Source organism: Condylostylus longicornis, unplaced genomic scaffold (genome assembly GCF_029603195.1).
Source record: "Condylostylus longicornis isolate FDR11 unplaced genomic scaffold, ASM2960319v2 ptg000026l, whole genome shotgun sequence".
In the NCBI taxonomy this organism is placed as follows: Eukaryota; Metazoa; Arthropoda; class Insecta; order Diptera; family Dolichopodidae; genus Condylostylus; species Condylostylus longicornis.
The window spans coordinates 4,034,487-4,062,176 of NW_026577995.1; the positions used below are offsets into that span (position 1 = coordinate 4,034,487).

Consider the following 27,690-nt stretch of genomic DNA (forward strand, 5'->3'; position numbering starts at 1 on the left):
ATGTATAACTTTATAGGTAATCTAATATTTTCTATATACCTTTATAAGTGTAAAGAATATTTTTGTTCTGAAATCAAACTAAAAATAAATGCAATTGATAAATTTATTAAATTCAATTTAAAATACATTGATTTTAATCATACAAAAATTAAAATAGAACATTATAACATATAGAATTTTTGAAAGTGTGAGAAAATGTTTTGCTAAATGTCAAATAAAATTAATCTGTAATCGTATTAATTCTGTAAACTGTATAAGTAAATATATTTTGTGTTATGTCAAAATTGAAGGTAAACTTTTATATCAACCACATATATAAACATATGTACATACTTAAATATTCTATATATGAAAAACTATAATAAATTTTTAAAAAATAAAGATATGATGTGGTCAGAACGTAACCTATCGCGTATTGTTAAATTGTTGAATTATTGTTTTGATTCACCTGCAAAGTTTCCTAGTTAATTTTGCTAAAAACCTGAACTAAGAATATCTAATTTCCCCGATTAATTCCTGAGATATGGTCAAATATGTAAAATCTATCCATATAGTGAAGGCTCTGTTTCCGAACCCTGATATTTGCGAAAAATTTCATTGTGTTGCCAACCAGATTTTATGTATGAAATTTTAAGCCAAATGGTTGATTATTTCTCTGTATATTAGCGAAAATGTGAATTCGATCCGTAACAAAAGCTCACTTGTTGACATCTGTCAATTAAGAAAATTTTAGGTGACTTGTAAATCAAAAATCAAAATCTTAGATGACTTGTTGTATTGTCAGGTGGAGCTCATGCATACATGAAATTTTAGAGTATAAATCAAGCTGATTATTTTCTTGAATATAATTAAAAACAAAAAGTCTGTAATATTGACCAAACCATTTCATCTATCTCTTCAATGTAAATTCAGATATAAATTTTCGTGATAATCGATCCAGCAGAATTTAAGATACTGATCTGAACAGACGGACTGACAGGCAGACCGACCGACCGAGAAACCGGCAGATATCTTAAAGTAGTTGATTTACGCTTTCCAAGCGTGGAGAAACACATTTCTGTCAAAAACTTAACATGCGAAATTTGATGCCGTCACATAACCTTCCTTTTGGTATGTAATGCAGTCAGTAAGAAATGATATTTTTATGTTGGCTAAATTTCAAATATTGCAGACATGTTTGTACATATTTTGGTACTTACAGCGTATTTATTTTTACAAATTGCTTTAATAATAATTATTGTGTGGCTGTCCAAGTTAGACTTGTGATTAATGACTTAAGAAAACCATCATAATTAAAAATAAATATTTAGTTTATTTTTTTCTTCTAGTTGAAATCAATTTAAAACAAATTAGAAAAGGAACTAATTTTGATCTAAAATTTAAGATAAAAACAATTTAAAAAAAAATTGATTAATTTTCTTTGTTGAAAAAAAAATAAAGAAATTTAAAAAATCTTTTGTTTTTAATTTTTTCTTTAAGATTTAATAAATTGTTAATTAAAATTCAATTATAAGAATTCCATTTAATGGAAAGTATAGTTTATTTAAATTGTAGATATATTGAATTCTATGTATGTTAGTTCCGGTTAGAAATTAATTATTAAGGCAATGTACATGTGTGTATGTGTATAATAAAAAATTTTTATCATAAACATAAACCATTATGGTAATTCTTACAACCAAGTGGTCAAATTTCAAAATTTAATCAAACAAAGCCAAAGCTTTAACTTGAACTTCATAGCAATGAAATGTAATTTTTATTATTTAAATTTAATGAACAATAGACGTGGTATTTCAAAGTTTATAGGCTAGAAAAAAATTTCAATTAATTTCACAACTTTTTTGAAATTTATATTTTTCTGCTCATCTACGTATCATAGGAAGCAGGTATGTTCCTTTAAAAACGAATTTAACCTCATCATTACTCTCCTGTTAAGTATAGATCATTATGACGTTCTAAATGTCCGTCCATTTTGCCTGCTTCTCCGTATATTTTGTTTGAAGCTCCGAATTGCAAACGGAAAGGACTGAAAGCACAAATTTGTATACTTGTTATGCATACAAATCGTTATTGCAAATGTTATTGCAAATGAACAGGATTCATTTACTGACACGTTTAAAAAGGTTATAGGAACTTCTTTTTTAAAGAAATCAAATCTTAGTAAAGAGAACTAATTTCAAAATTTTCGCATGAACATTTGATTTGTCTCAAATTTACTATATCTCTTCTTAAATGCCTCTGCGGATTGTTAGCAAATTTTAAATTTTATAACAAATAAAGGAAATATTACGGATAATTACATTGTGACATGAAATTTTCGAATATATTAAAATTATAACCCTTGAAACTAGATGTACCACATATTTTTCATGAAAACTAATTGTTAGATGAAATTAATAAATGAGGCGATTAATTTGACTTACCTTGAAAATATCAAGCTTCTCTGAACTAATGTTAAAATTTATGTTGTTATTAAATTATTCATAATTTTGTGTATCACATTTTATAGCTTAATCTGGTTACGTATTCCTTTATGCCCATTTATAACATTATACACATCTGGTCCCGTACACATTCATACATATTTTTGTTTTAAATACAATTTAAAGTTATAGAATTTTAAAAGTTTGAACAATCTAGAAACAATAAAATTTTATTTAAAATTTCAATAAAATTTTTATAAAACTTAAAAATGATAGAAAATTCAAAATGTATTTGATTTTAAATTGGATTTTTAATTTTAGAAATTAAGGTTTTTCTTCAATTCGAGTGCCTTTAAAATTTTAATAGCTGACGTTAGATGAAATTCGACTGTCAAACTATAACATTTAAATCAAGTATGAAACCCACAATTTTTAATTCTCAATTTACACGAAATTTTGACAAAATATTTTTCTGGACCTATTCTTACTAGTATACCCAATATAAATTACAAATTCATAGACAACTTAAATTGAGAGCACATAATAAAATGAAATACAAGTTCAAATATAACAATATAACAATTATTATATTGTTACTATATCTGTAATACCTAAAGTATGTTTTGTTATGAGACTATCAATTAACACCATATTGACTTTTTCTTTCAATTTGTTATGTAATGCATGCAATTTGAATGTTACAACATAAATTCAAAAAAAAAAAAACAAAAAAAATTATTCAAGATTCACACCTTACACTTTTCATTTATACAATTTGTTTTGTATATGATATGACAACAGAAAAATTTCAATAAAAAACAAATTTCCATTAGACATGTTATGCACATCAAGAAAACAAAAATAAAAGATAACATTTTCTAATAATTGATGAAAATAAAAAAAAAATCTGAATACACGTTTTTCTTACAATAAAGTCATTTTAACAAACATGATTTTTCTGTTGTTGTTTTATTTTTTTCTTATTCAAAGACAACAATCATTTCTTCCTACAGATTGTAATCCAATACTAAAAATATAAAAACAGAATAGTAGACCAATGTGTATAATGAGTGCACAATAACAAAAATGAGCAACAAAAAAAAAAATTATTATTCATGGGGGCACATTGCGGCCAAAACACAGCATGACAAAATAATGTTATAACGCTATTTTGTATGTTCCAGTATACTAGTGAAATTTTATTTTTGATTGTAAATTGTACTGAGAAAAAAAAGTGAGTATCATCAGTACAAACGCGAACCCAAAGTTAATTTTATCGAAAAAAATAAGAAAAATTTTTAATAAATCTTTGTAGGTAATTGATTTTTTGTTTTCTTTTTAAATTTAATAAAACAAACCACCATCTTTTGTTAATTTTTTTTTTTGTATTCAATGTTTACATCCTCTACAATCGGGTTATGTAATTATCACAGTTTTCATTCCAGTATCTCAGTAAATTTTGTTGATTGATTTGTCCTTTTTTTTCCCCTCTTTGAACTAACTGAGTATTTTGATAATCGCATGACTCCTATGGAGTGTAGCACCATTAACTTTGTACAACTTAATTCAAATTTTATGTTTTTTTTTATTTTAATATTGTTAATTTAAAATTTGATAAATAATGCCAATTTTCTTTTTTTGTAAAAATTATTTTTATTTTTTTGATTTGATTTGATAATTTTCATATGACGTTAATTATGACAACTTCAATTAAAAATTCTCACCTTCATTTTATTAAGATTTCAATTTCATTTGTGAACATTTTGAGAATAAAGTAACAGTCTCGAATTAAAAGCAAAATACCTTGTCACAATACAAAATGTTATTACGTTATATCACGAAAAATGAAAAACATTCAAACTTGACATTTATTTGAAATATATGTACATGTGGACATGCCATTATTGTTATTGGGATTCCAAATTTTTGGTATTCCAAATTTTTGGTATTCAAGATTTTTAACTTCAACTTTATTTTAATTTTTTATTTGCTTAAAATTAGTTAGGTAATAATAATAACTCACTAAAGATTTTTACCAAAACTCGAATCTAATATCAACTTAAATTATTAATCAATGCAATCTTAATAGCTGAATAACTGAAGTTAACGTCGAATTTGTATTTTTCTGAACGCCCTCTTTTATTAGCATCAAAAGTAACATAATTAGGTATTTTCATAAGCACAGTACATTGGGAGCACACTGTGACATTATGGTGAAAACTGGGTTCTTTTTATGTTCATAAACAAACATTGCTAAATTATTAGCAATAGAAAGAAATTTTTATGTGTAGCGTAGTTAATGTTAGTCATATAAAGTGTTTTGTTTTTACAAAATAGTTAAAAGCATATTGCATGCCCGTCACTTAATGTTGTTGCAGTATTGCTTTGTTTTCTAGTATCGTGCTTATGAAAATCTCTAAAATTATGACAAATCTCTAATATTACGACAAATTATGAGATTTTGACAATTATGGTGTATTCTCAAACAATTATATAAGCCTCCATAATGTGCAATGAAGATAACAGAAAGCAAATACCCACCGGTATGAAAAGCACGTAAAAGAAAACGAAAATTCTATAAAAAAAAAAAGCTTTCACCTAAAAAAAAAATTTATTTCGCTTTTTGCACTCTTTCAATTTTGTTTTTGTTTTTGGTCATAAAAACTTTAATTTAACTTGACCTAGTCTGATCTCTGATTAAAGATATTAAATATATAAAATAATACATTAATAAACCCTAAAATAAAAACGAAAAGTTTTAAATAAAAAAAAAATTAAGATAAAATTTAAAAGATTCACAAGAAAGAAAACGAATTTCACTTTCGCGTTGTTTGAAAATAAAAGAACAAAAATACTTATTGAAAACGAAAACTATTGAAAACATTAAGTGCATCTTCCTTCCAACTTGAAAGTTGGAAAAATAGTCCTCATATATATAAGTAGGAACATATGCTTCTACTCGCCAGTGACTTGACTCATCGGCCGATCAGACTCATGTTTCATGAGTCACTAATGAAAGTTATATTCTTTGAACTAGTTCTCCTATTACCATCTAATGTATAACACACATTAGGCCAAGGAATTTTAAAGGAATAAAATATTTTATTGATATCAGGATAACAGTTCAAATTTACAGTTTAGTGAAAACGTACGTTCTTAATGTGAGCCTATAACTACTTATTTTAGAAATAACCCTTTAGCTTCCAATCTAATAACCGTCATTACATTATTGAAAGTCACAGATTTATTTCTTCTATATTTCTTCTTTAAGTACATATTTTTTTAATTAAATCATTTTAATCTTTATCTAGGATCGAGCACGGAATGTAACAGCACGTTTATCTTCAACAACAACATTACTAGTAAATATAGCTGATTCTGATGATTTAGATCCGTCTTTCATTTACCGAGGATGTGTTCTATTAGATGGCGCATGCATAAATCCCGAATATACAGCATCAGTTCCAGCTGGTTCATTACAAGGTGTACTTAGCGTATTACCTGAACGAATTCAAGCAGTTGATTTAGATACTTTAAGTTCATCAATAAGATATTCTTTTTTAAGTGGAATGCCAGGAAATTATGAAAATTATTTTGAAATTGATGAACAAACTGGAATTCTAAAACAAATTAAATCTGTTGATACTTCAACTGCAAGACATTACGATATAGTGGTAAAGGCAGAAGAAGTATCACCAGCTAAAAGATTTACAACAGCAAAATTAACAATTCAAGTAAAACCAGTTGATGCTAATCCACCTGTTACAACAGTATCCGAAAATGAAGGATATGTAGATGAAAATTCTCCGATTGGTACACAAATTTTAGGGGCAAGTGGTATGCCAATTTTATTTAAAACAACGGACGCAGATTTAAGTAATGATGATCCTAAACCAAAATATATATATGAATTGACAACGCCCTCATTCGCTGTAAATAAAGAAAATATTTTGGTCGTCAACGAAGAAAATTTGGATAGAGATCCTCCAAATCAAGGGAAATTCACTTTCCAAGTTGTTGCAAGGGAACCAGAAACAAATGCTGCAGGCGCACCTTTAAGTATTACTGTATACCTTAGGGATGTTAATGACAACGCACCTAAATTGCCAATGATACCGCCAATAACAATAACTGCAGGCGATGGAAGGAGACTTGTAACGCAAGTTAAAGCAACAGACAATGATGAAGCTGAAAATGCTGTTATATCATACTCAATTTATCATGTATCAAATAATGGTGGTAAAAAATTCTCTATCAACGAAAATACAGGTGAAATTGAATCAAATGCTAAACTATTAGCTGGTGAGCAATACAGTTTGACGGTACAAGCAACAGATATTGGAGGCCTATATTCGCAAGCAATTGTTGATATTGTAGTAATTCCCGGACCTAACACAAAACCTCCTAGATTTGCTAAAAACGTCTATGACGTGCAAGTTAGTGAAGGCGCTGAAATTAATTCGACTGTGATTGTTATCAAAGCCGATGACCCTGAAAATGATCCTGTTATGTATGCTATAACTTCTGGAAATGATTTACGGCAATTTTCAGTTGGTCAAGATACTGGTGTAATAACTGTTATACGAAAATTGGATAGAGAAAGTCTAACAAGGTATCAATTAACTATTCGAGCCGAAGATAATGGAGGGCTTTCTAGTACAGCCACTGTTAATATTAAAGTAGCAGATATTAATGACAAGAATCCTGAGTTTGACGAAGCTTCTTTACCATATTTATTCCACGTCGATGAAGGTAATGCAAACACTGTTGTAGGTGTTGTACATGCAACTGATGAAGATGAAGGTATTAATGCTAAAATAACATATTCCATACCAGCTGAAATCCCTTTTACGATAAATCCAGATTCCGGAGAAATACGAACAACCAAGAAACTTGATTACGAAACACAAAATGAATATAAATTTGTTGTCACGGCAAAAGATGGAGCGCCTGATGCTCGTCTTGGTACAGCAAGTGTAACCGTATCAGTAAATGATTTACCGGACGAATTACCCAAATTTACAGATTCGAGAATTGATGTACATATTCCTGAAAACGTGCCCGATTATGTTGTTACAACAGTTAAAGCCGTTGATCCTGACACTGTTAAACAAGTGACATATGTGATAAGAAAAGGGTCTACAGAATTATTTAAAGTCGATGCGAAGAGTGGAAGTGTCAAAACTACTCAAGGCCTTGATTATGAAAAAGATAAACAACACGAATTAATTGTTGGAACTATCGAAAATGATGGAGAAGGTGCAGGAGATTTTGTTCGAATCATTGTCAATGTAGATGATCGAAATGACATACCTCCTGTATTTGTGTCAGTACCGGAACCAGTCACAATAAGCGACGATCAACCAATTGGAGCTGTAATAGCAAAAATGCCAGCAATTGACGGAGATGGCTCTTCTCCTGGCAATGTGGTACGTTATGAAATGGTTGGACGCGGAAAAGCTTTAAAATACTTTCAAGTAGACGCCGACACAGGCTCAATAAGGGTAAGAGATGAATTGAGAAAAGAAGATGATACAGAATATCAAATTGATATTAGAGCCTATGATATGGGCGAACCTCAATTAAGTTCTGTTGCCACATTACCAGTTTTCGTTCGACATATGATTATAGATCCGAATGACGATGAAAGAATGCAAGCAAAAATGGATGGTGGGGTTATAATGAATCCAGAAACTTTGGGACTAGCCTTCAGTGATGATAGCTATACAACAGGTGTTCCAGAAACAACCGGCTTAAATGCTACAATCAAACTAATTCAAATAATTAATTCAAAGAAAACTACTAGAAATGGAGCCGGCTTTAAATGTGAATTTATTGGTGGTAACGAGAATAATATATTTTCTTTAACTGCCGAAGATCATGCTTGTGGAGTAATTTTGAACAAAAATTTAGACTATGAAACTCAAACTCATCATGATTTAGAAATAAAGCTTATTTCCGGGAAATATTTTGTGAATCCTCAAAAGAGTGTCACTAAGGTTAAAGTTATTGTGCAAGACGAGAACGATAACGCACCAGAATTTGTATTTGCAAGACAGCACAAACATAAAAACACTTTTTATGCTATAGTAAATCCAGATGTAGATATTGATACATCCATTCTACAAGTTAAAGCTATAGACAAAGATTCTGGAAAATTTGGTATGATCAAGTACAAAATTTATGATGAGGATGAAAATAGCATTGAAAACGAAATATTGGTAAACAAATATAAAACATAAAGTTAAATAATATTTAAAATTTTTTTTTTTTTTTGTAGCCAACAAAATATTTTGCAATGACAGAAGATACCGGTATCTTAAGAACACAACGTAGTCTTCATGACATAAAAAGTTTTCCAATGAAATTTAATGTTGAGGCTCGCGACAACAATGGCATAGAAGAAGGCTCACATGTGGCAAGAGCACGAATCGTAGTCAATTTAATCACCGATTTAAACAGAATGTCTTTAGTATTCTCCGATTCATCACCGAATGAAATTCGTTCTCATCATATTGAATTGGAAGAATTAATTGAAGAAAAAACTAATGGATTAATCGCTGGCATTGAAAAGTTTAGTAATCGCAAATTTTTAAATGAAAATGCAACTGTTGTTGAAAATCCATCCGCAACTGATGTTTGGTTTTATGCAATTCACCCAGATAACGAAATGATTTTAACACGAAACGACACTGAAGTTAGTTCGAATTTATTAGAACCAGCTGCTCAGTCTGAAATAAATTTTGCTGCATCTGGTATAGCAAGAGCTACTGCTCAAGGTATATTTTCTCCACTTGAACCAAAGCACCATGTACAGAAAGTAAGTTGTTGTTTAAATTGTGTTCAAATAGTACTTTTATTTGAAATTGAATAAGTTTCGCATAATATACATAATTTTTTCTACACACTAGGTTACAACAGCAATTCTTATTAGTGACGACGTTTTTCCTTACGCTTTGATTGGATTATCTATTGTCATTCTTGTTCTTGGAACTATTGGAATAATTTATATTTGTATATCATGGGCTAAGTAAATAAAATTAATTTAAAAGTTTAAATTAACCATACTGTAAAATATTTTATGATTTAATTTTTTTATAATATATTTTTAGGTACAAAAATTTTAAACAACGAATGCGTCAATATTCTGCTCCATCAAGTCCAACACGATATGATCCAGTTATACTTGGATCACAAAATGGTGATACTATAACAAATTTAAAAGAATATGAAACACAAGTATTAAATATGGCAGTACCACCAGATGGTGATGATGAAATGCAATTAGATTTTGGTACAAAAAATCATGCATTCAGTTTAGATAATGTTAGTTATATAACACATAAAGATAATAATGGACAATCGAGTCCAGCTAATTCTGAAGCAACAACTGCAACAACAGCAACATTAAGACGCAATAATAATAATATGAATATTAATAATAATTTAAGTAATAATCGCCAAAATACATTTAATCGTACATTAGAAATGAATCGAAATAATGCAAATCCTCTTGCATCGGGTAATGGAGCAAATTTACCAGGAACATTAACATTAGGAAGAATTAAACAAAACTCAAATAATATTTATCAAAATGGCGGCTATAAAATGGATACACTAAGTCGTAATAATATGCAAAATTTACAAAATAATAAAGATAATGCTTATAGTACATTGACACGTGGTGGCAATAATAATGGTAGAAATAATAATTCAACATTTCATCAAAATGAATTGATGACAAATACATTAGATAGAAATAATTATAATAATCGGTATAAAGATGCTCCAATTACAAATCCATTATTTCAGAGGTATAACAAAAATCTATTTAAATTACTTTTAAATATTTATTCAGATTAAATTTCATTTAATATAATTTTATTTGATTTTAGGATAAATGACGCAAATCATATAAGTGCAACAAATGAAAATGTAAGCTTTGGAAAACGTGATTATGCCCAATTAGGATTTTCATATTTAAATGATTTAGATCGATCTGAAGTCGAAACAACAACTGAGCTTTAGATATTTTTTTTTTGCTCTTTGTTTTTTTATTTTAATTTTTACATTTATTTTTTTTTTTTAATATTTAGTTCTTTTATCTTCATTTTAAGTTTGTTCATTGATATTGTAATTATTTTTTATTTTTATTTCAATTTTTTTTTTTGAATTTAATTTTAAAATTGTTAATAAATTTATTTAGAAAATTTTAATTACTATTTTTATATAATTATTTATAGTTTTTATATGTAATTAGAAAAAAAAAAATTAGCCATAAAAAACAATTATTTTTATGTGAGTATGTAAGTGTAAATTTGTTTTTAATTGTAATACAATATGTGTATGTATTATGCAATTAGGAATATTATTAGAAAATCTTTTTTATATAAATTCTTAAAACCATATTATTTTTTATTGGAAGTGCAAATTGAGTAAAATTTGAATAAACTTAGTTAATAATGTTTAATTATTTTTTGATTATTAAAATTGAATAATATTTCTTACGGTTGTAATTCTTTTTCAAATTAAATTGCTTTAATTTCAAAAATCATTACAAAAAAGTTCAAGAATATATTAGAATTTGAACAATTCATAAATTAATACTGATCAAGTTCCATATAGCACCAACCTTTTGCAAAATTTTACTGGTCCCGAGATCGAATTAATGTTGAGCCATACGTACTAATAAACAATACTTTTTTAAGAAATTAAAACGCAAAAGTAAAAGTATGGTTGGTGCAATATGGCTCAATATTTTCTTATTATTAAACCCATTTACTATTTCCAATATAATCAAATTAATTCTAATATTATTCATAATATTAATTAAAAAATTATATAGGATTTCGTTTTTATTATTAAAAATTCACAAAAATATTGGATTATTTACGTCATCGTACTAATTTCTTATTAAACTTTTTACCAATTAATTAAATTTCGATTATTTAAAGTTCGAGTAGTTCGAGCGTCATCAAATTTTACTTTTTTGCACATTAAATAAATTAAAAAATCCCTTATATTAGAAATTAAAACAAAAAATTAAACTTAAAATTGCTGCCATTTTATTATTTTGCATTTTTATATAAAACAAACTCTTATTTAATTTATATTTTTATATTATTAAAAATGCTACCATTTCTTTAAAAAAATTAAATTAAAAATTTAATAACAAAAAATACTTTATCCAAAAAATATCTAAAAATATTATACAATATATTCAAATTAATAAAATTTCACAAAAGATTAATTAATTAAAATATAATAGAAAAAAATAATAGAAAAATACGCCATTTATTATATATAAGAATAATAAAAATAAATTTTCATGTGATTAAAATATTCTTTTGAGCATGCCATCATTACGAATCACAAGGCGTAGTATAATAGTTTTTAATATAAATATAGTAATAAAATTATAGTTTATAATAAATTATATATTATGTAGATATATTCAGAGTGTATGTTTTGATTAAATATATTATTAATAAAAATGTATATTAAAAATAAGAATGTTGAATAAAAGTTTGAAAAAAAATAATTGAATTATGTATATATATGAGTATTCTCTCAAATTGTTTACTATTTCTGTAATATTAAATTTATAATTAAAAAGAAAAATAAAAACTCTCTTAGGCATTTTTAATATAATAAAAAAATAATTTTATTATTAATTAAATAATTATATGTATATGTATATAATAAATAATATATATGATAATATATAATTTATTAAAAACAGCATTTAAATTAATTAATATGTTTTTAAAATAGATAGAAAAATAAATCTTATTTAAAAATTCTGTAAATTTTGTAAAAAAAAATATATATATTTTATTACATATTATTATATAAATAGTATAACAATATTATCATTGTGTATGTATAGTTTATAGTGATATACAGAAGACAATTTTTGTAATTACAAAATAGAACTATTTATTTGAAGAGAGCTAGTGCGTATTAAGTTCTTTAGTTTAAAAAAATGGTCTTCTGTATAACACTTGTATTATATACACAATGATATTGTCTATTCCTATAACGAAAAAGCCATCGGATGATGATATTGGACATATAAATATTTCTAATGTCAAATATGGCCATTTTCCAGTACATATATCAAATCAAATGCGTGAAACTGATTTTTGACGTTAGTCATGAATTGCCAACACAACTGATTATTATTTTAATTTATTTTTTGTATTAAAATATTCTTTAAAGATTGATGCACAAGTAATTTTTATATTATGTGACAAAATGAATGACAAAGAAAATATTTTAATTTTGAAATTTTAAATTTTCCATTTTATTAAAATAATTTTTAAAATGCCATTTTCGAAAATTGCTTAATTGCAAATAATTCTCATTTACAATATTAAACGAATGATATGATTAACATATAATTGTCAAATCTTTGATATACTGGAACACGGCCATATTTTTACATTGATTTATATTAAAATCGTTCAATGTAATGTTTCCTGATGATGTTTCGATTATAAGATATAATTGGATGAAATCAACTTTTGTTTAGGATCTTTTAATCATAAAATTTTGTAATAATTAAAAAAAATTATGTATGCACGAATTATAAATTCATGAGCTATACAGAGTTATAATTCAACTTAATCAACTACTTTTATTAAATTTTTTTTTCATCAATAAAATTTTAATAATAAAATATTCAAGCCAGTTGTAATTCAAAATTCGATTTATACATAAAATAAATAAACAAATTATATTAATATAAAATTTCTGAATAATATTACTCTTTAATATAACAAATTCCTTTCTTTTGTATAACATTGTTATTTTCTTTGTGTTTATTTTAGCATTATTTTACCACTTAACATTTATTTTATTTGCTGTTTTATCTTGTCTTACAAAATATTGTCTATAAAAATGCATTGATTTTGATTAGCTGTATAATAAAAATAAATTATATTGAAAATTTTTAACTTTTCCTAAATTAATTTTATATAATACCGTCCGAGTTAGTATAAGGTCACCGTGTAGCAAATAACAAACGAATTATACCGAAGTTAGCCCGATTGAAATATGTAGTCCGTAAAATATTTTTAATTCGGTGACCGTATACAAACCATGGCACTTATGACCATCTTACAAAATTTCATCCAATTGACCTAAATTTAATGTAAAGAAAAAAAAAAAAAATGAAAACTTGTCATTTAAATATTTAAGTCATTAGTTTTATAAAATAATTATTGATAAATAATAAAACTGATAAAAGTGATTTAATGTAAAAAAACAAAAAAAGTGTTTATAAAAATTTTAATTTTAAAAAATAATTATTAATTTTTTTTTTTTTTTTTATAAAATTATCTTAATCCATTAAAATGTATTTTTAATATTTTGAATCAATTGAAATACATTGAAAACAATACAATAGTTTTAATATTTAAATAAATTCAATAAAATAGTAAAAAGGAGAAGAAAATTTAAATTGTATATGAAATTTACCGAAAAAACAAAAAAAGATTAAAATTATTTCATTATACCTATTACGCGTTATTATTTAAATATTTCGTAAACGAATTTTATAAATAAAATAATTTTAAATTAATTAACTGGTATGAATTTTATTTAGAAAAATTATTTGAAAATATTTTCAGGACCTTTTCTCCATATATTAATTATCACTTATATAGGTCAACAAAATTCCTCATGTGACACTCGTGGTCTACTGCTACTTTTGCGTGCTACTTTTGCTAACCGATTTTCGCATCTAAAATGTTGGCACTATATAAATCGAATATCGCAGGCTTGCATTTGCGAAAGTGCGATTTTGTTTAGAAATCTTGTTTTGAAATCCTAAGTTTTTGGAAAAATATAATAAAGCAATATAAATGCATGTCAAATTATTGTAGTCGATTTAGGTCGAAACAAAATACAAAACCAGTCTTATTTCACGATAATGGTAGAATTCACGTAAAACCATAAAAACTTAGCAGAAAGGTATTAACATACTATACTGTTGAGTGTAGAGGAAAAGTTGAGAAGTAGTGTAAACAACTTGCCAATTCACGGCTTTTAATTGTGCAGTATAAACAAAGCAGATTAACTTTGTAATATAAGTTTTTTGTTATTCAAAATTTTTTTATATTTTTTTTTAAATAAAACTTTACGCATTATAAAAATTACGCATCTTTTCCTGTAATTCCATTTTATTTCACTTATGGATTATCCTTTTCTGTTAAATTCTGCAATAATCCAAATTAATTTTAATGATCAATTAGAAATTCAAATGAAATGTCAAACACAAAAAATTTATAGAAAATGCTGTCAATTTCAATTTTTTGCAATGCGATTTTGTTGAATAGTACCAAAACACCTTCAGTCATTCTCTACTGTTTTCCTCGTTTTTTCTTAATCAAGTTGTAATGATAAGAAACATTGTCGTTTATACTCGTAATTCCAATACTATTGCATTTAACAAGGTAAAAGCAGTATACATATGTAGATCTTTAAATAACCTAAAATTTTTGTCCAATTCCAGTATGTTACTTAGGAAGGTGACTCAGTCTTGCGAGACTTGCAATTCATATAAAATATCTAGTAAACAGTGCATATAAAATATCTAGTAAACTCGACAAAAACAAATCACAATTTTGAAATACTTTCAATGTTATTTTTTAAAATAATTTATTTAAATATTTTGTCAAATTGACTAATTATAAAAAAACAAATTACTTTCAATGATTTCAATGAAAACAAAACCTCATACTAATTTTTCTTTCATGGAATTGGATTCAAATGATTTTATCGATATTTTAATAATTGGTGGTGGGCTTTCTGGTTTAACATCAGCTTATAAAATTAAAGAAAAAGACAAGAATTTGAATGTGGTGATTTTAGAAGCTACTTCTAGACTGGGTGGACAAATAAGTTCAGAAAATTTTAATGAATTTGGAGACCTATACATTTCAGAAGACCATTACCATATTCTTGACTTATTAAAAAAATTCAATATTGATATTAAGTTTTTAGAAGAAAAGCAGTGTTCCATTAAGAACATCACAAAAAATGTTTTAAAAAACGAGCATTGGATAAAATCAAAGTTAATTAATTTTGAAATATATTTGTTACTCAATCGTATTGATCTCTTGAGCACAAATTATGATCCTGGAAAGTATATATTTTCTCTAAATTTTATCTTAATTTAATTGTTTTGAATTTCATAATTTTTAAAAATAATTTTTAGTTTCAAAATTTTCAAAAGCGATCCAACAGTTGAAAATTTTATTTCAAGCAATTTAGTGTTTGATTATTCAAAGAAAATTCTTCGTATTCTTGTTAGAATAGTTTGTGGAAATGAATCAAAAAATATAAAATTGACAGAATTTTTAAGCATATGCAATTCGGCAGGAGGAATCCAAAATATACTAGATTTGTAAGTTATACACGAATATTATATAATTACAAATATATTCGGTAGAAGTTGAAAGCTTAATTTTGTTTTTAGACATATAAAATCTGGATTATCAATTAAAGCACTTATCGGATTTTCATCAGAAAAATTAATTGAAAAATTCAAATATCTCTTAAATAATACACAAATTTTAACGAACGTAAAAGTAACAGATATTTATCATTATCCTGATTATGTACTTGTCAAAGATTCTGATGGAAAAATTTTTAATACATCCGTATTGATATTGGCGATACCTTGGAATCATCTCAAAGATATAAACATATTCCCATCTATCCCTAAAGAGCTTTCAACTACTAATTCTCATCTAAAATATTTTATAACTTTCTATTTAATTGAACACAATGATATTGAACTTCTTCAGAAAGATAATTTGTGTGGAAGTTTTCTAAGTTTAGAGAAACCAATTTTAATATTTCGTGAATGTAAAATGAATAAATTAGTTGCAATAGTTTTACATAATCATTTTGAAATCGAACCAATCCTTGATTATTTAATATTGCGAAAATTATATGAAAATTTTTCCAATAAAATCATTTCATTTAAAATTTTAAACAAAATAACTTATGAACAAAATTTATTATTAAATCTGCCTCCAACAACACCATGGAATCGAATAATATTTTCTTCTACAACTGCAGCAACTGCATACAGAGGTTGCGTTAGTGGTGCAATACAAAGTGGTTACAGAGCAGCAATCAATGCATTGTTAATTATTCGACCACAAAATGTGTCTTGGAAGGATCTAGATCAAATACAAAAGGCAAGACCATTAAAACGATATGCAGGTCGATTTAAAAAACTTTTGTCAAAAATAAACTTATTCAATTGTGGTCTTATGGCTTTTAGCATTTGTACAATTTTAATTTATGTAACAATAAAAACTTTAAGATCCGATATAAAATTTAATAAACTTTTAGTAAAGTAATTGTTAATTCTAAAAATAATAACATGTTTAAATAAATTTTATAAAAAATCATTTTATTCTTTAACAAATAACTATATTCTTATTATCTAAAAAATTTGAATAAAAAATTATATAAATGAAAATATTTTTATAAAAAAAATCTAGTTAGTTAGTTTCTTCGTCGTTTTCAATTATTACAGAATTTTTTCTCATATCCCAACATTTATCCCAAAAATTTTTAAGTCTTTGATCTTGATTTGAACAGAATTCTTTAAAATCTTTCAACATTCGTAGTTGAAATAATTCTCCTTCTTGTGAGCAGTTGATTATTAAAGATTTCCACTTTTTATTAGCAATCATATGATTCCAAGACCACAAAAATCCAACTTTCTTAGGTATATTTGTATTGTAAGTGTGGCCATAAACTAAACGTGTAACGTATGACTCTTGAGAATTATTTGGAAATTCTGTTGGTACGTTATTTGATGTCAAACATCTTAAAAAAAAGTATCGACAATTATACACTTTTTACGAAAAACTTAAATGTATGGCTTTACCTTATTAAAACAAACATATTACCAGAACAATGAACATACTGATATTCTTTAGGTATCTAGAATCACATAAAATTAATTTTAGTTAATTTTAAATTAATTCCATTAAATAAAAATTTTGTTCTTTCTTACATCTTTTTGAAAACCAGATTTATTTTGCAAAACGCAAGGCATAAAACCAAATCTCGCTAATATTGCCTCCTGGAACAGTAACATCCTTTCAGAGCGTGTTTCCTCATTAAATTCTAAAACACAGAATCATTTATTTAACTAAAATAATTTAATGTAAATAAATACCTTCAAAAAGATAATCTCTTTGTTTTAAACAATCGGTATTCAAGGGAATAAAAATTGGTCCTCTAAGTGGATCAGATTTTTCTGTAAATGGTTCAGCTAAAGGATCTGCTGGTATAGGGACCAACTGAAAGCCACACATTGGTGCCTTACGTGTCCACCCTGATATCTAAATAATAAATAATCTATAGTATATGTAAAAAAAAACAACATCGTCTAAAATATTTACCAAATCATTAACTATCGGACCGGAAGCTGTAACCCATTGTACAACAATCTCAAAAGCATTTCCAGGCATCATAATACTATGATATTTAACATGACCCCATTCGATTCTATCACTTTTTTTAGTAGAATCTATTTCTAAATGAGAATGCTTATAAACAATGGAATTTCCTGTAAGAAGAAATGAATTTGTAAAAGAAATCAGACAAAGCAATTTTCATAATTTTTTTTTAAAATGTGTTGCATACTATCTTTGCTCCAATTTTTTGATGCCGGTTTATCTTTAAGAAAATTTGGAATCGATGATTTTACTGTTTCTCCACAATCATAACCTTTTACTTCAACTTCCATCCATTCATTTTCGAATGCATTTAAATCTCCCAGTGGTGGAGTATAATCTAAAACAAAAAAAACAGGGAAATTTTGTTAATTATAAAAATCTATTACAATAAAATCAGAATATTTTTACCTTTTGAAGTTTTATCTTGAATAACAACATAGTATAGGTAGAATCCTACAATTATAGGTTTTTCCCAATTTCCAGATGCATGACAAATCATTCTTTCCCTACAAATTTAAGTTTATAAATTAGAAATTAATTGTTAAAACTAATAATTAAAGAAAAATAAAGTTCTTCGTCGCCTTTGTTAGCATTTCAAAACATACTTTCTCATATTCTCTAATATATCTAATGGATCCCTTAAATTTCCTTCTATTTTATTTTTTAACCAATTAACAGCATCTAGTGACACAAATGTTCCAGATGGTAAACTTGGTACCGACATTAAAAATCCAACACCACTAATTGGATGTTTGAATGCTTCAAATATTTCTGTTAATGTTGCTGTTGATTTTAATTTACTTTCCATAAAGAATCTAAAAAAAAAATTGTCAATTTTTATATTGTATTCCGTAAATGAAATCAAGCTTGATACTAACGCATCATCATTATCTTCATTTGAATTTGTCATTTCAGATGTTAATGTTATTGTAGATGCTTCAGCTGCTGGTGATATTCTACCACGTTCTAATGGTTTTGAACCAGCTCTTGTTAAAATACTAAAATTTTTGTAAAAAAAAATAAAATTAAATTATTAATAACCTTTTATTTATATTATATCTATTCAGTAGAATCAAATATAATCAAATTCTATTATATGGAAAACTTATTCTCACTAATTTTAGATTTTTAATTTAGTGTAGTTGTATAATATATTTGATTCTATGTCCTAACTTCTTCTAAAATAAATTATACTATGTACATGATATGTAAATCAAATTAAATTTTGTAATGAAATTATTAAAAAAGATGAAATGAAATTTTACACAGTTGGAAATTATTATTTTACTCTATTAGTACCAAAAACCATAAAAAAATTATTACTAACAAATATTTTATGCTTGAATAAAATTAAAAAATAAGTTTTTTCATTATTAGCAAAAGATGCGTAAGAGTTTCATTCATTATTTTTTTTTTATTGCAACATTAGCTCTAGTAATAGCACTAACCTTTGCGAATATAAAGATTTCTCACTTAGTATTCTAAGAGATGAAAGTTGCTGAAAACCAAAAGAAAAATTAAAAAAAAAAAAAATAAAATCATGAAAGTATGAAAACAGAAAATTATTAATATTTTTCAAAAAATTGTTAGAATTTCATTCTCCAACCAAAAAACAAAAAAAAAAAAAAAAAATAAACAAAAAAAAATGGTAGTAACGTGCAAAATCCTTACTTAACCAGAAAAGAGAAAAACCTAATTTTATTTAACTAAATTTTCGAAAAATACCAAGAAATTTAAAAAAAAATTGGAGCTTTTCAGAAGTGTGTCATCTTTAATTAAAAATTTTAATTCAATTAAAAGGTGTAATCGATAATGTAAAATGAGTGTTAAATTCTTTTGCATCTCAATCGCAGTTAACGAAAACATTGTAACTTTTAATGTTGTCAACAGATGTCAACATATTTTGCAGTGTAACCGATAATGCAAAATTGCCAATTGTCAATTGTCAAAAAAGACAGCAATAGCCTGTCATATTTCTTAATATATATTGGCATGAAAATATTTCAAATTTTAATTTTTTGTGTTCTTTATGCAAAAAATGGAACATTTTGAAGAGAATAAATTAATTTTATATACAAAAATAACATTTAAGTAAAATGTCAAATTATCAAAAATAATTTGTTACAATAAATAGAAGTTGTCAATTGTTTGTCAATGTAAACAAAAGTAGTGTGCGAAAATTGACATGAAAAAAAAAAATTTTTTTAGCATAAATTTTTGATTGCCGCTTGATAAACGTCCAATGAATTTATTGTTGACAGGCATTTAATATTATCGATTACACCTAAAATGAATAAAAATTGATTAAAAATATGAAAAGCAGGTTACTTATTTTAAAATTAAATAATATTGGTACATAAAACCGATGACAAAATATAAAAATTTTATTTCAACTTAAACATATGAATGTACATATGTATGTATTCCTTTATCATGAAAACATCAGCAATATTGATTTTTTTTTTCCAAATTGTAAAAATAATAAATAATGAAATGTAAGAAATGTCCAATGAAACATTTTGGTAAATACATAATGGAATTTGATTTGATTAATGGAAAAATGAAAACGAAATTTTCGAATTTCGTAAATGATGATGAAGCAAATCATTTGCCCTTAATGCTTTAATCCTATTTGACAATAATTTCTGAAATTATAAAAGATTGTTCTGAATTTTTTGTTTGTAGTAAATTTAAAATTAATATACAAAATTCAAATTCACTTCACTTGTATTATAAATACTCAATAAAATATAATGAATGAATAAATAATTCGAAAATTATTATTTGGAGGCAAGATTAAAAACGAAATTTGATATACAATTTTTAGGTAAGTAAATTAAGTAATTAAATTACTTATTTCCATCACCTCAATAATATAAAAAAAATACAATATTCATTATAAATAAGTATGTAGTCACATGCAAAATATTTTTTCAAAAAATTTACTTTTATGAAATAATAAAAAAAAAAAATCTCTTAAAGAAAATATTACAGAATAAAATTCAATTAATTAAAATAAATTATAAAGCTACACAGGAACTATCATTAATTAAAACAATTTATGAATGAATTTTAAAAATATATAAAAGAAATATACATAATTTTAAAGATGAAATTTAAATAAAAAACGTAAAAAAGTTTTATTGAAATGATGACTGATTAATTTAAAAAATGAAAATTAAGTAGAAAACAATTAAAAAAAAACCAGAGCAAATTGCATAAGCTTAAAGCTTAATTCGCTTTTAGAAAATTTAAAAATGAATTTGTGTCCATTATTAACTAATTTTGCAATTTATTCAAAAAAAATTCGTATTATTATAAAAACCTTGGCCTTCTATCTGGTAAACGATTGCTTCCGACTCGCTCACGAAATGGTGAATTTGCTAATCCCTAAATGATGGACAAAAATTTTTGAAAATTAATAAAAAATTTTTTCATTTTTTTTTTTCAATTTTTTTTTTCATTAAATAATTTTTGTAAGTTAAAAAGAAGCTTCAAATGAGTTAGATGAGAAAACGATTCAACAAAAAAGCGTTTAGAAATAAGTAATCGCCTTTAGTTTTAATCTTAAATATTTTACAAATTATTTAATTAATATTAAAGTAATTATTCAACCTGATTTGGCGGAGCTCTCGTAATAATGCTAGTACTGTGCCTTCTTCTAGTTAGATGCGATTGTGTTGACGAACTTTCCTGTAATTAGACTTCATAATAGGAAAGATACACAAAAAAAAATCAAAGAGAAGCAGAAACAAAAAAAAAAGCACTCTACAAAATAAAGAAAAATTTTAAAAACCAAATACGTAAGTATAATTTTAAAAAACGTAAAAAATTTTCAAAAAAAAAAAAAAAAAACGCTAAGAATATTTAATATTCTTTGAAAATTACTAAATCAAAATTAAACAAACAATTTTAAAACGAATCGCGCAGCCACAAACCACGAAAAAACTTTGTTAATATTTTATAAGCCAAACACTTTTGAACCTGTTAAATGGAATAAAGTGCACTTCAAAATCTAGTTTAAGATATAAGAAATTTACAATAAAAGCAATTGAATTTGCTAATTTTAATATTAAAATTTCTATCCCTTAAATTTACTCATATTCAATTTTACCAAAAAACAAGTGAAAATTTTATATCTTAAATGATTTAAGTGCTATTCCAATTGAAATAATAAAATATCAACTGTTGATTTTAAATAATTAAAGTACAAAATTTTTCGTCTTTTGTTTTGTTAAAAAAAAAAAGAAAACTAAAATCTGCACAATATTTTTATAATATTTTGTAATCTTACTCTTGTTTTACGACATTGTACTCTTTTTAATTTATTTAAATGAGTTTCTAAAAATTTTATGAATTCCTCAATCTGTTGTTTTGGATCTTCATTTGAAATTTCTGTATAAATATCACATCTTTGTGAACCACCTTCTAATATTTTTTTCATTGCCAAATGTTCTTTTGGTAACAAATACATTCTATAACGCCAATATTTAAGTGCCTACAAGAAAAAGAATCTACATTATAACTTCAAATTAATTATTTTAATAGAATAAAATTAATTTTCAAAACTAATATATTCTAATTATATTCCTATTAATATTTACATCAAATAATGGATAATCAGTGTCTCCCCGGGTACATATGTAATGATCCATAAAATTCCAATTAAAATTTTCTAATTTTTCTGTTGTAAAATTAGCTCCAGATATTTCATATGTATCATGTTGCGGGGCATGGAATCGATAACGGTAGTCGACTTTAATTGGCGGATACGGATGTCTAAAATTAAAACGAATTTTACATTATCATTTAACAAAAAAAAATATATTATATATCTATAAAAATAAATTTACCTTGGTCTATAACCAGTTACTGTAATTACTGAGCCACTTAAAGATATTTTATGAAAAATTCTTCCAATTGATAGCAAATATTCCATTGTTTTTTCTGTAGGTGGTTTTATTTTCAATACTGATGTCGGCACTTGTTTTTTTCCACCACAACACGGAGCTTGTGGTGGACTAGTATTTTTATTATCTTCTAAAACAATCAATTGAAAACCTTGTGCTAAACGTTGTGAAACAATTTCTTTAAAAACTTCTTCAGTTGTAAGTGGTTTTCGATAAACTGCCCGACAATTTGCAAAATCAGCATTAACATCATCTGGTAAAAGTGTATAATCTGATATAACATAATCATTATCCAAAGATCGTTTATCAGGAAAATAATCGGTTGTGATTGGTAAACAAGCTGGTATTGTTAAAGATTTCCAATCAACTCCTACCAAAATTTTAAATAAAAAAAAAAAAAAACAATTTTAGCACAACTATTTCAAATATTATTTCAGTATTTTTATTGTAAAAATAATATAAAATTCAAATTATAAATAAGGCAGATAAAGTTTACAGAAAAAATGTTCATGCAATACTAACACCTCACAATATTATTTAAAAAAAAAAATAATAATGATACATGAAAAAATAACGACACCAACCTATAATAACAAGAAGAAATCGAGCATTCGTACCATACAAAATAAAATTTTTTACCAGTTATGAGTTTCTAAGATCCTTAATTTAGGAAATTATTTACAAGAACTTTACAAATAATTAAACAGCAAAGAAATCGAAAAATATGAAAAATATGAAATGTTCTAGAATTTTAATTTTGAAAATTTCAGAAAATAACTAAACAAAACGTTGAATAATTTATGAAATTATTTTTTTTTTTAGTTCGCCTGATTAATAAAGAAACAATGTGGCAATGTAGATTTTATAATTAAAATCAATTTAAATATTACAGTGCCGTTGAAAACTATTTTCATCTTGCCGATAGTTGCATAATTACCATATTTATTTGAATAATATTATTGTTTCCATTTTCATAATAATTATGAAATTTTATATAATTAAACTATGTCTTTGGAATTAAAATGTTGTAACAAATATCTAATTCAAAAAATTTTAAATCTATATATGTACATACATCATGGTAAACGTGGACAATAAGTTATAAGTTGCATTAATATAAGTTGCATTAGTAAATCATTCAAAAATAAAGATAATTTAACATTGATTTTCGTTTGAATTTTGTAAATTTAATAAAATAATTCTTTTGCTTCTTAAATAATTTAATCGGTCTTGTCGAATTATCGCATCGAACTGTGTTTTTTAAAGAATAATTAATAACTCAGTTAACTATTAGTCACAAAAATTAAACAGAAATGTTTTTAAAACTGTACCCAAGCTAAAATTTCTTCGTATTTAAAAAAAAAAATTCTATAAAAGTACTTCTACAAGAAAATTAAGATAGAATATGATATAATCTAAATTAAAAGAATAACTATATAATAAACTTTAATCAAAATTTTATATAATAAAATAAGTATGTGCATTTTTAGGTAAAATTGGAAAATAATAAATTAACGTGAAAAAGATTGGCTTTTATGCTTGCTCTTAATTAAGTCAGAATTCTTAAAATTCTTAAAAAATTTTTGATCCAACCTATAATTACTTCTCCTTTAGTTTTTGAAGGCTCCAATTTTTTAGATTCTTCTTGAGAAATTTTTTTATTACGCTTTTGGCTGAGTACTTTAAAACATCCAAGATGTGTATGTATTTCGAATTTTGAACAGAAAATTTTTAATTTCATTATGATATTTATATTGTCAAACATGAAATGTAAATGGAAATACATAATTATTTACATGAGAAAAGTAAATACATAAAATGCTTTCATTAATAATTTTAAAATTTTGCATTAAAATTACCAGTCGTAAGAGCTGGAGTCCATTCTTGTTCACCGGTAGCTCCCCAAAGATATGTTAAAGCTTTTGATGAAACTGAATTTGTTTGAGGAAGAGTTGCACTCGTGTTCAAAATATTCATTTTTCTTCGGGAAGCTTGATAAAAAAAATATAAATTTATATAACATATTAAAGTTAAATTGATGCTAAACTGTTAATAAAAAAGAAATTAAAATTAACTTGAATTTAAAAAAAAAAAACTCACAATCGTTCAATATATCATCGGAACAATTCGAAAAACATGTTGCAGTGTGCTCATATTCAGAAGAATTGAATCCAGAGCTAAATGATTTTGAATCGGAAATTTGTTGATAATTATTAGCTGCTGGAATAGCTTGATAATGATGCTGTTGTATTAAAACTCCGGTAGGTCCCTGCGATTTTAAATTAAAGAATTACTATATTCAAAAATTTCTTAAAAATTATAATACTTTTGGAAATATATGAGTCCACCTCCTTCGATTTGATGTTAATTTAATAGTAACATGTGATGGATCAAAAGGATTAATTAAGGCACGTCCTGGTCTTATAATGGGGTTTTTACTAGCTATAATAGTTCTACGAACATTTTTTTCTGATATTAAAGATTCTGATAAATTTGTTGAATCTACTAATGTTGATAATACTCCAGAAACACCAAAATGAATATCTGGATCTGACATTTTTCTACGTAAAGCAGAAAATTTAGGTGTTGTAGAAATATCCCAATCATGTGAGGAAGTAGTTTCTAAACTTGGAACCGATGTTTTTTTAGCTCGGATTACTCTCTGTAGCGAACTAAAAAAACACATTTTACAAACGTTTAAAAAAATAAATATAAGTACGTACCAAGTGCCTTGAGCTGGTGGTAATTGAAATATCTGAGCATCATATGCATCATAATCAAATAGGGAATTGTGAATGTAATCTGATTGATTGCAACTTAAAAATTTGATTTTTGAATTTTCCTTAAAATAAATTTCATTAATAATTTTTTCTTTGATTACGTATCTAATAAGCTCACCTTGTCATTTTCATTATCGTTTGTAGGAACCAATGGAGGAAGTTTGATGCGGGGAATAAATGTGGAGTAGGCTACCTTCTTATTTGTAGAATAAAAACTTAAATTTATCCAATGTGGTAAAGAATAGTCATCAGCAGCTAAGTTTGTTTCTTTATTATGAAACTTTAACAAAGGAACTGCATGTAATGGTTGCTCTCCTACACAAACTAAGTCACTTCCAACACCGTTATCAATCACCTAAATAAATGAATTAAAAATTTTTAAAGTCAAAATGAATTAAATGTAACAAACTCTTTGCTTTGTTATGTTCGTTAATTCTCTATCCACTTCAAATACTCCTACGCCAGGGCTTATAACAACAGATAATTGACCAGTTCTGTCAAAACTTCTGTCTAAATAATGTTTTTCAAAAGCATTTAATGAAATATTCAAAACTTCTAAAAAATTTCCTTGGGCTGCAGTTGAATTTATGGCTGGAGGGACATAAACATGTTCTCTATCGTGATAACGCAGTACGCTTGCCTGATACGACGTAAATAATTTCCTTAACTGTACTAAAACGGTATTCCAATCATCATTTCTTTCGTTTTGTATTGCAACACGATAAAAATCTTCGTAAAATCTTCCTTTATAATCTTTTTGAAGACAGTCTCTCATATGATCAGGAAATTCTTCTAAACTTTTCGCTGTATAAAATGTTCTTGAGAACAATACAATTGTAACTTCATGATTTGATACCAATTTTTTCCATTTCATAAACAAATCACTTAAAAAACCATTAACAGCTTTTTCAAAATATAAATCACCATAAATGTCAAAGTCCCACATTTCGGAAGACATTTGAATAAACAAATAAACGCCTGATGTACTACTGCGAAACACAACTTTTGTATCCTCGCTGATCACTCCACATGTAACACGCTCTCCTTGGGACCACATTTCATAAATTTGACATCGTATACAACCATCACAAAATTCCACTTTTTTATTCATGTATATACAAGTGTTTGTCTGTTTTAAAAAATAGAACAAAAATAAATTAATGAAAACTTTTAAATAAATTGTAAAATTACCAAGTATGTTTTCAAGCGCCACATTTCAGATCGTCCCATATATTGATCTTTAAATGTTATTTCAACTGAATCCAAAGCCACGGCTGATGGATTCACAATTCTCATAATGACATCAGAAAAGGTTCTCAAATTAAAAGCTTGAGCAACAGTTGATTCAATACTAATAGTTTCCTCGCGACTCTTTACTTCGTCACTTAATAATGTGATTTGTAAAAGAAGTCTGGAACCTTCATCTTCAGGATGATATACTTCAACCACATCTCCAATTTTTGCTTCTGGTAAATCTTTCGGATTTATCACCAAATCAGCCGCTACAAAAAAAAAACCGCTTTTACTGGTTCTTAATAAAAATAAATTAATATATTATACTAACAGCTAAAAGATTTTTGATGAACGTACAACTTGTACAACTTCATTTTTAATCAGTTAAGTTTTAAGTAAATCCAAAAATTGACTTTCTATATTTTGAAATATCTGTACTTTTCTATATTTTCACATATTAAACGATAAAAACAATCAAAACAAAATGTCATTAAACAAAATAAATGAATGCAGTGAATCGAAGCGGCAAATAGCTACCATCCGCATACGTACAAATGTGTGATTAGAATATTAATGTGTAATTAAACATTTAATAACGAATATCCAAAAATTTTTAAAAAATTTTAATCTAAGTATAAGATTATTAGGTATACATTAAATTAATTTTTGATTCTCCAAGATGAACTTCTTGAATACTTAGCTCACAAAATTGCATTTAAATTTTTCAAATTTGTTTTTTCATAAAAATGCTATTATTTTCCAAAATTTAAATATTTCTTTAACAACACTTGAAAGTATTTAACATATTGAATTAAGCTTTAAAATTATTTTCCAAATAATTATTTGTAGTTTT

The 27,690-nt window shown here is 25.6% G+C and overlaps 3 protein-coding genes across 6 annotated transcripts in view; 2 read left to right on the plus strand and 1 right to left on the minus strand.

Annotated features, from left to right (window-relative positions):
* LOC129607043 (cadherin-99C) overlaps positions 1 to 12,033 on the plus strand; it is a 220,501-nt gene extending 208,468 nt beyond the window's left edge. The window contains exons 10-14 of the mRNA XM_055517737.1: positions 5,735 to 8,644; positions 8,704 to 9,243; positions 9,335 to 9,453; positions 9,536 to 10,237; positions 10,319 to 12,033. Coding sequence (XP_055373712.1) covers positions 5,735 to 8,644; positions 8,704 to 9,243; positions 9,335 to 9,453; positions 9,536 to 10,237; positions 10,319 to 10,451 — 4,404 coding nt within the window. The 3' untranslated portion in view covers positions 10,452 to 12,033. The remainder of the gene's footprint in view (positions 1 to 5,734; positions 8,645 to 8,703; positions 9,244 to 9,334; positions 9,454 to 9,535; positions 10,238 to 10,318) is intronic.
* A 3,148-nt stretch (positions 12,034 to 15,181) lies between these two features.
* LOC129607044 (uncharacterized) lies at positions 15,182 to 16,801 on the plus strand. The gene is made up of 5 exons (XM_055517738.1): positions 15,182 to 15,329; positions 15,675 to 15,834; positions 15,907 to 16,324; positions 16,433 to 16,727; positions 16,794 to 16,801. Exons 1-5 carry the CDS (start codon positions 15,182 to 15,184, stop codon positions 16,799 to 16,801), a joined length of 1,029 nt encoding a protein of 342 aa, XP_055373713.1.
* Positions 16,802 to 16,833: 32 nt separating this feature from the next.
* Positions 16,834 to 27,608, minus strand: LOC129607009 (GATOR complex protein Iml1). 4 transcript variants are annotated; one of them, XM_055517697.1, is made up of 23 exons: positions 27,169 to 27,608; positions 26,796 to 27,106; positions 26,014 to 26,733; positions 25,723 to 25,959; positions 25,548 to 25,666; positions 25,151 to 25,496; positions 24,925 to 25,093; positions 24,684 to 24,815; positions 24,418 to 24,504; positions 22,768 to 23,194; positions 22,519 to 22,693; positions 22,209 to 22,412; positions 21,530 to 21,607; positions 19,363 to 19,412; positions 18,793 to 18,912; positions 18,520 to 18,729; positions 18,323 to 18,420; positions 18,102 to 18,251; positions 17,858 to 18,024; positions 17,632 to 17,797; positions 17,467 to 17,579; positions 17,338 to 17,393; positions 16,834 to 17,276 (listed from the first exon to the last, which is right to left on the minus strand). In XM_055517697.1, the coding sequence occupies exons 1-23, from the start codon at positions 27,209 to 27,211 to the stop codon at positions 16,946 to 16,948; spliced, it is 4,509 nt and encodes a 1,502-aa protein (XP_055373672.1). In that variant the 5' UTR covers positions 27,212 to 27,608; the 3' UTR covers positions 16,834 to 16,945. The 4 variants fall into 4 exon arrangements, with proteins under 4 accessions (XP_055373672.1, XP_055373671.1, XP_055373673.1 ...); XM_055517696.1 differs by lacking the exon at positions 19,363 to 19,412 and adding an exon at positions 21,240 to 21,304; XM_055517698.1 differs by lacking the exons at positions 19,363 to 19,412; positions 24,418 to 24,504 and adding an exon at positions 21,240 to 21,304.
* Between the last annotated feature and the right edge of the window lie 82 nt (positions 27,609 to 27,690).

Bases quoted from the DNA above. Each gene is read 5' to 3' on its own strand.
- LOC129607044 (XM_055517738.1), top strand. From the start codon at position 15,182: ATGGAATTGGATTCAAATGATTTTATCGATATTTTAATAATTGGTGGT. The intron at 15,330-15,674 runs GTTCAGAAAATT...GCGATCCAACAG, and splicing joins TAGACTGGGTGGACAAATAA to TTGAAAATTTTATTTCAAGC. The intron at 16,325-16,432 runs GTTTTACATAAT...ATTTTAAACAAA, and splicing joins TGAATAAATTAGTTGCAATA to ATAACTTATGAACAAAATTT.
- LOC129607009 (XM_055517696.1), bottom strand. From the start codon at position 27,211: ATGAAGTTGTACAAGTTGTACGTTCATCAAAAATCTTTTAGCT. The intron at 18,913-21,239 runs GTTTTTATAATA...CAAAAATTTTAG, and splicing joins TTACCAGATAGAAGGCCAAG to TATTTTAACAAGAGCTGGTT. The intron at 18,252-18,322 runs GTAAAAATATTC...TTTTTGTTTTAG, and splicing joins TCAAGATAAAACTTCAAAAG to ATTATACTCCACCACTGGGA.